Raw genomic sequence first — 13,999 nt, 5'->3', positions numbered from 1 at the left:
ATCTTCTCTAAATCCTGCACTGAGGGCTGCAACCATACTCCCCCACTTTTCCTGCAGTGCCTTTTTCAAAGAGTGATTCATCCTCTGGCAAGCTGAATGGTCTGATCCACAAATCACTTTCAATTTTCAATTTTTTCAATTCTCCTCTCACAGCTGGTTGAGCTTCTTTCGACTCATCACACCATCTGGGCTCACATCATCATAAATGCGAAACGCAAGCTCTCTGCAGTAAAGGCATATTGATCGGCTCAGTCTCTCCAGTCCTGGTACCCTTGCTCAGCATTGTTTCCAAACCTGTTCCTTCAGCAACTCCATCTCATATTTCATATCCCACTTTCTTTCTATAAAGCAGCAGTCCATTCCAAGTTTACAATTCTTCACAAAGCCCACAATTCAACAGCTGGGATATTTGCTTTACATTTAATGCTCTCCTGACAGATTATAAATGCCTTTCCTGTTTTTCTCAGTGCATCTTCTCCCATGAAATCTTCCCATTCCCATGAAAGGTCCATCCTTGGAATTTTCTGACAATGGGAGAAGGTCATTGCCTTCTCTGCCCCACAGCAAGTGGTCATTCCACCTTTATATTGTCACCAGTAATACAGTACCAGTAATACAGACAGAGCCCCCATAAAATTCAAGTTATAAATCTCAGATGTAAATAGTTACCACAACACCAGACTGCACATTTGTTTTCAGGTTTTGTTATTCTGCTCAGTCCAAACAGTCCAAAGCCTCTCCCCTGGGTGCCTTCTCTGCCAGACCACAACCCCCCACCAAGGGTCACTTTGCTAGACACCTTTCACCATGTGCAAAGAGTTTCTGCAAGCAGGATAGATGCAATTTAAAAGTATAAAGTGGTTGTTTATTGGTTAATATCGATAGAGAGGACTAACAGGCTACTAGGTTAAGCATTAACATGCTTGCCTCCCCCCGTAAGACACCAGATGAGTCTTGGTTGGCCATGCTGTCATGTATGAAGAAAGGAAGGGCTGGCCTCCACTGCTCCCTGCAACAGATCCCCACTGTTGCTGCATTGTCATCTTGTGACGCCCTGGTGTTTCCCTCTAGGACTTTATAACTTTTCACACTGGTGTTTTCCTTGTCAATGTCATCTCAACAACCCTACCTTTAACTGTGATTTTGCCATTCTTATCCTGTCTGGCTCTACTGCAAGGACTTTCTCACAGCCCTTTCTCCCAGTGCAGCAGTTTTCTAGGCAATATGAACCAAGGTTATGCAGCTGGGCCGTCTCAGGACTGGGCTGTGGAGCCCAGACAGCCGAAACTGAGGTGGGAGAGTGAAGAGAGGGAGATTACAGTCAGCAGAGATCTGGTTTATACAGTCAGTTAGAGCCTAGAGAGCAGTTGAATCCGCTAGAAGGTAGATGCTCAGTTTTGGTCAGCAGAGCCACTCTCTAGGCTCTCGACTGTTGTGATTAGGGCCTTAGGCCATTTGACCCGTGGTGCCATTTAAGATGCCCTAGGCACTCCACCTGGCCTTCCGCTACTGCCTCGCTCAGAATGGCACCGGTGCCCCTTAGCTCTTCCATGCCATACCTTTCTGCTCCACATGGATGTCTTGCATACCTTAGGATCTGTCAAATGGCATATGATGCCTATGTGTGTGCATTTGAATCAAGTCCTAGATTTCCACTGACCATCTGAGAAATTCCTGAGTGTCCAAGATATCTACACAGGGCTGGTGGATATGACTGATGACTCAATATATCTTGGTGAATAACACAGTTTTAAGCATCTTTATATTGGTTGTAAAACACCTTTTGAGGAGCTTTAAAATAAGAGCCTGATCATAAATCCTTTATTCACATTGTTGAGTCAGAAGTAGTTGCATGCAAGTAGCTGTATGCAAGTAGCTACATGCAGGTAGTTCACCTTTGAGTCTTGAGTAACTTTTTTGGAATGGATAGAGTGGAAAGACTGCTCGATGGCAATGGATGTAATCCTGACTGCTTTTCTTCTGGCTACTGTGTCATTGTAAAGACAGATGTTCCCTACACGGAAGGAAACTTATGGGAGCAAATTAAAGAGAAGGGGAATTGGGAGGGAAGGGGAATTGGGAACAATTCACACAATGAAAACAACAGAAAAGCAACTCCCCGCTTAACCTTGGAGCTGAAGCCTGAAGAGGGAGGATCATGAAAAACTGGTTGTGTGGAAGGAGTCAAAGGCTATGCCTGGCATTCGCTCCCTAAACAGGAGAGGTACATACCTAAAGAGATATAGGAGCAAACTAATTTTAGATGGAAGCTGTTCTTAACTACTCCCTGCAATTTGCAGGGTACAGAACTTGTGCCAGAGATAATTTTTGCCATTATCTGTATCTGCTAAAGATATACTAACTAGATCAGTGAAATCACGAGTCATGAACAGCTGTCATTCAAACAGTAGCTTGCAGCTTTGAGATGCAGCTTTTCAGGTTTATTCTGAGCAAGGTAACCATCTGAACTATTACAACTATGATACCAAGTGAGTGAGTAATTGATGTGATTCTTCTCATTCCTCAGAAAAAAAAGAGAAGATGAAAACAATATATCTTCATTTTGACTTCTCAAAATGCAAATTACTGCAAGGTACTCCACAAACTGCCTCAGTGATCCTCATCAGGTATTTGCTTGCTTGGGAAGTTATAGTCACCTGTTAACTTCTCCCCTCATTCCCTTTGTTCCATTTCTGAAATAACACCAATTAAAAATCAGTGGGCAAAGCCAACAGTTTTGTGAGACAGTTGCTTTAGAATTAAGCTTAACAGAAAGACAGTAATCTCTTCCCTGAGCAGAAGTACAATGCATCTGGGGCATTATTGCAGGGCCATTTGTTACACAATGCTATGCTCCTTCTGTCGGCAAGGAGGAGGCACGCTTGGTGAATCCAGATTTACCAGGTCTGACTTCACATAAAGGATTTTAAAAGCTAAGACCACACTATGATACATATATAATGAACACAACAATGATTTCTATTCCGGATGAGTCATATCTGTTACCACTGATAATATAGGCACATTATATTCCTTTATATATATATTATATTCCTTAATTCCATTAGAATTTAATTCTGCCACCAGCTGTCTGTATTGAAAGGGTCGCATTACAAATGAAGCAAACCTGCCTACATTTTGTGACTCTCTGCTAGCAGGGTATGAGTGCTTTGTATAAGGAACTGCTGTATGACTTACTGTCTTAAGCTTTTGTGATCTCAAACCATCTTTAGAAGAAATGACTTGTAGCTGAGTTTATGAGATCAAAGCATACAAAAAGACACTGAACTGGCTTTAGGTAACAACCTAATGTATTGTGTGCACCTCTGAAATGTATCTTACCTGGTCATACAATCGTATGACCTGCACAACGAAATAAATGTTTGATTTTACTTAGTTTAATTCCCCAAGATCTGCAAGAATATACAGTAATGCATCAAACCAAGAATATACAGTAATGCATCAAACCCAAGTGCAAAAATTGAATTAATCTTGACATTTTATTTTTTCCTTATCAGGAATAATGGGCTGGATTCAAAAGACCATGGGCAGGGCAACCTGGGCACAGTTTAAGCGCCTAAATCCAAGGAAGTCCTCAATAAAAACCTTAGAGCAGATTTTGGAGCACAGAGTTCCTCCCAGGGAAGGAGGTCCTTTCTGCCACCACATGACGCAGCCTTGCCTCTTCCTTCTCTGGCCTCATCGGGTCTCAGTCCTGGCCTCAAAGTGGCACAGCTCTCACGAGCAGCACAGCTGACTGTGGTGGGCAGGTTGGATTTGAATGGCTTTGAGAAGGACTTTGACTCCTGTATGGTTTTCCGGGCAACTCCTTTTAGCCCAGGCCATTTTAGGGGCTGTCACTGGCTTCCCCACTGGTTGTTTTTCTGCAGACCAAGGAGCCATCTCAAGATGGGGGAACCCATGTGGTGAATTGCAGTATCACGCAGGTGTCCTGCCTCCAAGAGAAAGGAGAGATTTCAGAAGTAACTCCATCCTCAGTGGTTCCTGTTGGAGGCTTTTTGGAGGCTATTCCCCCAGGTCAGCATGCTGAACTTTGTGATTCCCATTCCTATTTGCTGAACTCCCCTCTTGGCTGTTCAGCATTACTTCAGCAATGACAAAAGTCTTACTGTTAAAAATAAGAGGCTCTATCTATTGTCTTATGTTTGTAATTCTTTTAAACAGAGGAGAAATACATGATATGCTTGTATCAGATACAGAGAGATATATATCTGATATAGCTGTCTACACATCTGAAATATCTAATGACAACTATCTATAACATAGATGACTTACTTAGTCAGCCTAAGCTCACTTTATAGCTAATGGAGAGAAACAGGAACTTCTAAAGCATGATTCATCTGATGTATATTTAAGATCTATTTCAGGTAAGATGAACTGTGCCGTAAAAGTGACTCTTTCTCTCCATTAGCTATAAAGGGAGTCTCTGGTAACCAGCTCAGATATCTATATCCATAGTCTACAATTGGCCAGGGGAATTCTGCCCATACATTTACTCTGATCTGGCCTTTATTTCAGTAGAAAGAGCTGCAATTGAAGACTTACACATTTTATCAGAACTTATGATCCAATCATTAATGTTATAATATTTTTTGCAATAGAGAGGCCTATATGCTCCTTTGCTCTGAAGCTAGGTAGGCAGATCAGGATTTCTGTTTTCATCCAACAGAAAAAAAATTCAGTGCACCACAACTGCAGAAAAATACTTAGAAACATGAACAAAATCATCTTCTCAGAGACTGGAAATTACAAAAAGTAATTTGATCATTTAAAATATTATTAGCGATTTTTTCTTGTCAAACTGAAGACTTACTTCAATGTAAAACATCTACTAAAGCCAAATAGTTTTTAATATTTGGAATTGTCAAAATTGATTATTCTTGCTGCAACCAATGCTGCAACCAATTTGGCAAAGTTGAATAAAATGTTTCTGCAAGGACTTTGTGAAACATTAAATAGGGAAATTTTTATAGCATTGTTCAGACTGAAACTTTCAGTTTCTATATGCTTCAGCTGAGCATGTTTAATTTTTCAACAAGTTAAATCATATGACAGGATACACAAGCTACATGAAGTGCTGCCAACATGTGGGATTTGACTGCGATTTTGCTACTATATTTGGCATTTTGCTTTAAAAAAACCAAGTTGCTAGAACAAAATGGCCCCTGCATACAGAAATCTAAACAAAAGACAAATGAAAACACAAATCCAAAAGGATTAGAGCATTTCTGATCCCATGATGGAAGAGGAGGGAAGCTGACTTTTTACCCTGGCAACACTGACTATGGCTCCTACTGCAAGAGCTCTGCAGTGTCTGCTTTGAGTCTGTCACAAGCAGCTGGTGACATGTGGCACTGTGGAATTAAGCCCCAGATTTCTAACCCCACATTGAGTTACAAGATTACCTCCCAGGAATCAATGGTTTCAAAACTTTGTCGTCTGTCAGCATTCCTTTCCTGGAGCCCGGACTTCTAACTGGGTAATATGATGGAAAATAAAATTATTCTCTTCTCAGTAGCCCTGCACTGCATTTCACATGGTGAAATGTGACATAGCACCAAAACAGGCCAAGGTGTTGCTTAATTAAATGGAAAAAACTTCTACATCTTATCAGTGAATTTCTGTTATTTAAAATTTAAGCCTATTTAGCTTATTTTCAATGGCACTTAGCTTTCATGTATTTACAGTGACTGCGTATTTCTTTTTTTAGCTAAAACACAAAGTTTCATATTAACTACAGGTGCTTCCTCCTTGAACTATATAAAATTACATTATAAGGACTGCCAGGTTCATAGACTGGAGCCCAGAGACAAAGCTGAACTTGTATTATATAACTGTAACTAGTTCAGAATGAATATCATTCCTCTTGAGTCATGCCATTATTCACATTATCAGACCATTACTTGAAATATTTTCTATCGAAGTAGATTCCAGGATTCTGTATGGAGAATTCGTGCATCCTGAGTGCAAAGTTAATACTGCTGCGCTACTTTGGGGAAGGGCAAGCTTCAGTCATGGGTATTTCCGGAGCCCTTCTCCCGCTACTCAGCAAGATAACTCAGGCAAATATGGAAAGACGGGACATATCTGTTAAGGATAAGCAAAACAGTTCATGAGCAGCTCACCATCTCAAGCTGTCAGATCAACAAATTGTTAAGAAAAATTGCTGAAATGTGATGAGTTACTGGCCATTAAATATACTATGGGGCTCTTTTGGTGTCAGAGGGAATCCCAAGGTCTGGCTCTATTCTGGCACTTCTGCTGTATATGTTATTTATTCTGTACATTGCACACAGAGTTTTGGCCTGTAAAAAAGGAGGTTAACTTTGCTCTCTTGAAAATTCAGTCACTTCTTAAGGTGGAATAAAGTGGCTTTATTTATTTATCGTTGTTACCACAACATCCCTATGTAACAGAACAGGAAGGGGAAGAGGCAGTCTTATTTTGCAATTCTGAGAACAAGAGGCGGTGAAAAAATAGTAAGTACTCAACTTTTGTTTACAACTGTTTTCGTTACTGTTAGACCAAAGAAGGAAATAGAACGGTGAATGGAAACAGGAAGAAAAATAATTTTGTAACAACAATTAGGGAGAAAAGGATATAAAAGTAACCGAGACAAAATTAAGGGGAATTTATGAGCCATGAACAAGAGTTTCAAGCTTATGCAGTCGAAGACAAGAACATCAGTCATGTTTCCCACTTGCAGCTTGTAATGAATTAAAGGGAACTTAAGACTGCTGAAAATACGGCCATTTTAATACGTTACAGATCTACTTAGCTACAAATTGTCCGAAGTAGTAGGTGCAAAGAAAAATTCCTCTGGCAAAAGGGACCCGGGAAAGGGGAGCTGTCCACCAAGACAAGCTTTTGCTGGTGATTTCTTGCCTAAACTAACAACCGCTGGTGGACGGCACCGCTTCGGTCCCACATGACCGTGAAACCAGAGCTCCCCAGCGACGGCAGGACAGGGCGGGACGCGCAGTGCCGCCCCGAGGGCCGCGGCCGTTGCGACGCGGGGGGCGGGCGGTGGCGGCCGGGCCCCGGGGCGGCGCCGGCGCGGCAGGTGCCTCCCTCCGCGGTGGCGGCGGGGCCGCCGCTGCCACGTCACGGGAGTTTCCCGAGGCGGGCCGGGGCCGGGCCTTCCGCCCCCTCCTCCTCTTCCTCCCCCTCCCCCCGCTGCCGGGAGCGGCCGCCGGCGGCGGAGACGTTGCAGAGGGAGGCGCCCGCCGCCATGGAGGCCCGCTACAACCTCAAGAGCCCGGGTAGGTGGCGCGGCGCTGGCGGAGGCCCCGGCGGCGGCCCGGCCTCGCCGCCAGGCCGCGGCGGGGCTGCGCCGGGCCGCGCTGGGGGGCGGCGGTGGCGCGGGCACGGCCGGTGCCTCGCCGGCCTGGCTCGGCTTGGCCGCGGCTCCCGGAGGCGGCGAGGCGCCCTCGGCTGCCCCGCGCGGGGGGTTTTCATCGGGCTGTTTTTACCTCACGCCGTGGAGAAGTTGAAGGCGGTCCCCGAATTAATTCGTTTCGAGGCGTTATCTAGCGTTCGGCGGCGGCGGCGCCGTTTGGGCGGCTCGCGCGGGGGCGGAGGTGGCGGTTGGTCCTCCGGCGCGTCGCCTCCCTGTCAGGGACGCGTGTGCCGGGAGACGGGCCCCGGCGGGCGGCGGCGCTGCGTGGCCGGTCTCCTGTCCCAGCGCTCGCGGGTACCGTGACCCTCCATTAAAGCGGGCGCGGAAGTTTTCTCCTGAAGCTCGGGGGGTCTCCAGGGGCCCGAGAGGTGCCCCGAGACGCGGCACCGCGCTGGGCAGGGAGGCTGGAGATGCACCGGGTCCCCGATGGCTTTGTTGGCCCGGGGCCTCCCGCTGGCGGTGCCGTACTTGGACCTCCTGGAAGCTGCACGTGCGGCAGCAGCGCTCCCGCGCCTGAAACGAGAGCGGCGTCAAATGTCCTGCTCCGCAGGTGTGAGGGCTGCCTGGGCCCGTGCCTCGGTCCCTGTCCTGCTCTCCCTGAGCCTCTCTTGGGAAGCAGGTATTAACCACCCCACTGTGATGAAGCAGTGGCTTTGCTCTGCAGCCGTGCTGTCCTACTCCTACTGCGAGAGGTGGGGACAGAGTTAACATTAGGATGGCCTGTACTCTGCAGATGTCGATCAGAGGCTTATTTACAAAACGGGTGATGAGTCTATTGCTAAATTATGTTTTCTGTCCCCTCCTGCCCTTCACACCCAAATTGCATAACACAGAGACAGAAAGGATCATGAAGCAAATCATGTATGCTCCAGGTTTTAAAATATCGGGAAGGCAGACTTTTTTAGGTAGATACTCCGGGTGTGTTGCACCTGCGGACTTACAAGGCCACACAGACACGCTCGCTGGTTGTGTTTGGCCACGTCACTGGAAATGATGGTGGTGTTCTGTGTGACAGGAGATTGAGGTGGAGAGGGCAAATACGCGTGGCTTAATTTGGAAATGTTCTTCCCGTCCGTTGTTTCTAGCCCAGCATGTTTTTAAGAGAAAATGATCATTCCTGAAATTAGTGCTGTTCCTGTGCTGTTCCATAACAAAGTAAAGCTTATTTGGCAAAAATAAATGATTAATTTGATGGGTCTGTATTACTTTCCCAAATTAAATAGGCTATATAACATATTAATACATTTAAAATCTTTGCTTTTTTATGGGTGCTGAAAAGTCTATAAAAAGTTTGGCTTGATTTAAATTACTCATTTCAACAGTCACTTAAATCAATAGGCATGAAATATTTATTTAAATTGTCCCTTTTTAACTATCTTTTTTTAAAGAAAGATTGCTTCTTCAACAGTCGTTATTCATTAAAATGACTTTTTTTTTTCTCTACTAAGAGGAGCCACTACACTTAGTCTGGCACTTCTTTTTGCTAACCAGGTAGATACGCATATAACTATTTAATATTTCAGTGTAGGCTTTATGAATTTCTGTCCTGTTATGGTTAAATGTGTAGATTAACAGTGATACTTTACACTTGCCATTTGACTAAAGACAAGGAGGAAATGTAGAATTTTCTAATTTTAAGGTAGTTTTAGCTCACATAAATGCACTGAAATGTATGAAGAACAAATACACCATATTTACCATTTCAGATAGTTATCTGTCATCTGCAGAGTGAATAGATTGTTTTTGGTAACTGAGCTCTTTAAGATTTTTTAGAAGTAGTAGCTGTCCTCATGCCTATTTTTGTTGTTGTTCTCATGTTAATAGAGGACAAATAAGGCTTCAAACCTTTAGTTCCCAGACAGGTTTTGGAATTTTGAATGCACTATTTCAAGATAAAGTGAAGAAAATAATCATTCTATATTTACATAAGAGGCTTCTGCTGTTGAACGCTGCTTTCAGACTTGAGCAGACTCAGGTTCCAGATGCTTGGCTGGTGACTTCCATCAGTTCAGTAGCTTTAAAGAGAGTAAATACTATTTATTATTTTCAGTGCTTTTTTTTTTTGTGATTAGAGTACCTTCAGGTTTTATCAAAAATAGCTTAAAATATTAAAGACTGAACATGAATTTAAAGAAAAACACCTTTTAAATAAGAAATCTTTGCTAAAAGAAACCTGCACTTCTAATTGATCTTCATCTTAAGCCAAATTCCACTGGAAAGCTATGACACATGCTTGAAGCGCTTCTGTCATGCGGCTACGTGAATCCCACTTTTATGAGTAGGTGTACTAGACTGGATGCATGAATGGGGATCAGCTAGGCTCTCTAGTGCCATTCATTTTTTTGTGCTCTTGAATAGATCAAATTTGTAGCAATATTGCTACACAGATTTGTCCTGCCACTAATTGCTGCTAGTCAGAATGTTAATCTTCCTGATCACAGGTTCTCTGATTCATGTTAATAGGGTTAATTGCCTTTTAAATGTTCAGCCTGACATATTTAAAAGACAGTAACTGCCCACAGCACAAAATACAAATAAAGTTATGCATAGTTAAATGTTGTGGGTGGTCTGGTTCTGGGCTTGGAGAGAGTTGTATGCTAAGCTGCTACTCACTTCTGTCAGTTATGCTCCAAATCGACAAGAACTGTAGGGGCACTCACCTTAAAAAAAAAAAGGCATATTCATGTATTGTTTGAGGAGACAGCTTTATTATTTCTTCCCCAAAAGACCATTAAAAAAATCTCTGTAATGGAAGAAGTTTCACACTACACACTTCAGACTTTTTTTTGTATTGCCTCTATGAGACAAAAGCCTTTCAAGCTGTTCCTTCATAATTTTATTTCTGTTTTTGGCACTTCTGAAAGGGCAAGGTATTTTTTCTCTTAGGATTTCAAAATGGATTAGTCAGTGTGTACCAGCCTGCTACCATATGGCTAATAAACCTCTTCCATCAATATTAAAGCTCTGCTGACTAAAGCTTCATCCTCTTCATGCTTCAAGAACATCCCTCTTCCTGAAATTTATAAGACAGCTACTTGGAATAATCTCTTTACTTTTTTTTTCAAATGCTGTGACCCTTATTCTGCTGCAAGATCCAACAGCAAATCTTGTAGTCACTGTTTTGTAGTGACAGGATTCATCAGTCTCATCTTCTCTGTCAGGTGTTAGCAGTCTTCTGAGCAGTTATTAGCACAGACACATTTGAAGAATTATGAACAGCTATTTACAGTGCCCACAACAACCATGCCTCTTTTCTTTTGCTGGTGTTTGGGGGTCCTTTTTTAGTTTGTTCGTTTTTAGGAGACTTCCTTACCCGGAATTGGACTGGTGAGGACACTGAAGGATGGCTGCTGCACTGCTGGGCTGGGGAGGGCAAGTGGTGGGAGATATTGGAGTGTGAGTCCTGCATTTGCTGCGCAGGAGACAGTGCTTTTGGATCATGTTTGCATGAGGCACATGTGCCTAGATTTTGATCCTCTTAGCTGTCACCTTCAGCAAATTTACCGCAGGATAAATAACTGCTTTTCCTGCAAACTATACTTTTCTTTCCACTTAATATCTTTTGCAATTAAAAAGACTAGTGTTCCTTGTCAATGAACATGCCTCAGTTATTTGTTAGTAAAAATCAGTTAATAGAAAATAGCCAACAGCTACTGTGCTACTTCGTACCTCTCATGTATTAAATAAAAATAGAATTTTTTTAAACTAAAAAGTTGAATGAATGTTGATTAAAGCTGAAGACATTATTTGATTGTGGTGTGTTAACAAGCTCTTTACATTCTGTAAGCTTTATCCCTCTGTGTTAAGTTGACTGAGCAGTGTTTGTTTTGAAATGTAGCTACAGGTAGTATGGAAGAGTCCTGTACTGCCTCTTATTCTGAGGGAAGCAAAGAATAAAGGTCCATCACTTCCAAGGGTGAGAGGAAAAAAGAATAAACTAATTGAAAGTATTCTGGTTTTACAGTTCTTGGAATACTTTGCAGGAATGGAGGAGGCTGATGGGTCTTGGGGAAGGGTATACATGAGGCTCTGGAGATGTAAAGCAGCTATTCCTTAGCTCCACCTGGCCTGTTTCTTGGCAACCTAGTAGTATTTCCATTTGTTCTTGCAGCAGAAGTTGAAGCAACTGTCAAATTGAATTTCAGAGCAAAAGTTTTGCATCCTATGGTTGCCCCAGAGAATTTTTATGGTTCGGTAATCACACAGTTCTGTTTTGTAAGAGCAATTTTTTTTCTACGCGTCACATGGAAGAACAGCATAAAATGGGAACTGTGACGCTGTTCACATAAAACTGAAGTTTTAATTTCTTCTTTGTTTTGTCCATTCATCTAATGTTGTAGGACAGGGTGGTCACTGGTGGTGTGGGAAGGATCATTGGCGTTATGGGTTGCTTTCCCTTCTGGCTTTCTAGTTTCAGAACACTAAAAATTTGGAAATCTTTGTGTGTAAATGGATTTCGGTCTGATTTAAGTATGTTCCTTTATGCTTCTGTTGCTGAGCTTTCAGAGCAAAGATTTATGCAGTGCAGTATCCTGTCATGGACAGAAGCAGTAGGGAATGCTTAGGAAAAGAGCGTAAGAACAGAATGTGTAATGTATTTGCCTAGTCAGTGGTTTAAGGACTAGCTAAACTGAAAGTTTCATCTGTCTTCCAGGGGTTTTATTTTGGATGGATGCAGTTGGGACATGCACGCTTTTCTTACGAAGAAAGATTGTGTCTCTCAGTCCTAATGAAACTTTAAACGTAGTCTCTTCATTTAAATGTAGTCATTCAAAATTAAGCAGTGACTATAAACTGCTATACAAATTTTAGCTGCCTGAATAAGTGATGGACAGATTTATTTTCTGAGAATTTAGTCACATTTTTGTAAAATAACATGCAAAAATATATGTAGGAATTTGATGTATCTAATTAAAGTCAGACGTGAACTCAAAAGGGAAAAGGCAAGTGGTGAAAAAGACGGAATGCAAGGGGAAGGGCAAAAGCATTAGTAATGTGGAGCTCATTTAAATAAAAGTGTGGTTACTTAGTTTTACTTCTAGAGTGGATGCTATTTAATACTCTATTCTGTAAAAGGATTTAAGTTATATTTCATAGTACTTTTCTGTCTCAAGTCCCTTTTTCTCTATTGTAGTTTAATTCACTAATGATCACGTATCACTCATGGGTTTTAAGCTGTCCAGGAAAATCGCATCTGTGATGGAGAAGGTGACACATAGTTAGGTAGTGACACTATGCAGGTCGCTGTGAACCTGTTAGTGTCTCTCTATGTTTAGTTTTAATAAAGCATTCTCAAGAGAGTACAGCACCTATGTCTGAGGTATAACTCTCCATATCAAAGAGTTATAGTGAAAGTACTATATAAATATCCAGTCTGATAAGACTCTCTGCTCTAATTATTTTTTTCTTATTTGCTTGTTTGGTGACCTCATCACTTAAAGTGGGTTTCTTTTTTTTTTTTTGATTTAAGATGTTGAAGCTCATTGAGTGTTGTTGTCTTATGAGAAATCCTGTGTACTCTAAAAACAAATTTAATCCTGACCCTTTTTTTGGTGTGATTCAGTCTTTGTGCAATTAAAAGATCCACTGACTTTACTGTCGTTCCCCCCAGAAAATGAATTTTACCTTGCCTTTAATAACCTGTGCTTTGTCGTGAATGCAAATACCAAACGTTTGAGTAAGTGGGTTTAGAGGTATGTCAGGTTGCTGTGGAAATTGGTGCTGATGGTTCAGTAGGTGGCACTGTTTACTTTGAGCTCTTAAGTCGCTAGGTGATTACACTGGCCAGGGCACAAGGTGCTGTTGGCTCAGCAGTCAGGTATCCCGTGGAGGAGGGAAGAAAAAAAAAAAAAGGGGAGGTCCTAATCGGTCACAGCTGGCTTTAAAAGGACTTTCCCAAACCGTCAGCCGTGACATGGAGTATAGTCTAATTTAGGAGACCTAATTTTTATCTAAAATTTATTGTGAGATTTCAATGAAATATGATACTCTTTATTTTTCTAATTGTAGATAGTAGTGTCAATGATAGGCAAGCAGGTAATGAAGGACCTATATTTTACTAATATGTTAAGTAGACTAAGTAGTTAAAGATTCTCTGGGATGAAGAGTGTTATGTAAGTGCTATATTAACCTAATTTAATTGGAAAACCTGGGCAGATTTGATAAGTAAACTGCATCTTTAGCTGTGCTGTCTTAGTCAACTGAGTCATGAGAAAAATGACTACTGTTTCAGTATTTCTTCTAAGTAGATCTCTAAATCTTGTTTGAAATGAAAGCATTTTCTATTTTTTTGGCTGCTATAAATAAAGTATTTTCTTTGTCAGTTTGTAAAGATGTCAGTTTGTTTTATTCCTTATTTTAATCTTTCAAGTTGACTTATCAGATCTAGAAAAGATCTTTAGTTTTATACCAACTATTTTGGACTCCTTTATTTGCTAATTTTTGTTATGTATTTCTTTTCAAAGGGAAGAACTGAAAACTGACAGAATGAAATTGTTGCTATCCATTGAGAGAGATACTGTCACACAGAGCCCTGATCCCTTAAGTATAAATTTGTTTCACCGATGGTCCTGTAATCAC

At 41.8% G+C, this 13,999-nt stretch overlaps 1 protein-coding gene and 1 long non-coding RNA gene across 2 annotated transcripts in view; one reads left to right on the top strand and one right to left on the bottom strand.

Annotated features, from left to right (window-relative positions):
- Positions 1-3,481: 3,481 nt before the first annotated feature.
- LOC135327841 (uncharacterized) lies at positions 3,482-8,120 on the bottom strand. Its single transcript, XR_010388284.1, has 2 exons — positions 7,494-8,120; positions 3,482-3,956 (listed from the first exon to the last, which is right to left on the bottom strand). It is a non-coding gene; the product is annotated as an uncharacterized LOC135327841 (long non-coding RNA).
- Positions 7,040-13,999, top strand: part of UBE2J1 (ubiquitin conjugating enzyme E2 J1) — a 29,595-nt gene continuing 22,635 nt past the window's right edge. Inside the window, exon 1 of the mRNA XM_064508774.1 lies at positions 7,040-7,283. Within this exon, the coding sequence (XP_064364844.1) occupies positions 7,253-7,283 (31 nt within the window). The 5' untranslated portion in view covers positions 7,040-7,252. The remainder of the gene's footprint in view (positions 7,284-13,999) is intronic.

Source organism: Dromaius novaehollandiae, chromosome 3, assembly GCF_036370855.1.
Source record: "Dromaius novaehollandiae isolate bDroNov1 chromosome 3, bDroNov1.hap1, whole genome shotgun sequence".
NCBI lineage: Eukaryota > Metazoa > Chordata > Aves > Casuariiformes > Dromaiidae > Dromaius > Dromaius novaehollandiae.
The sequence above is the reverse complement of the archived record's forward strand: the minus strand, read 5'-3'. Positions and strand labels throughout refer to the sequence as shown.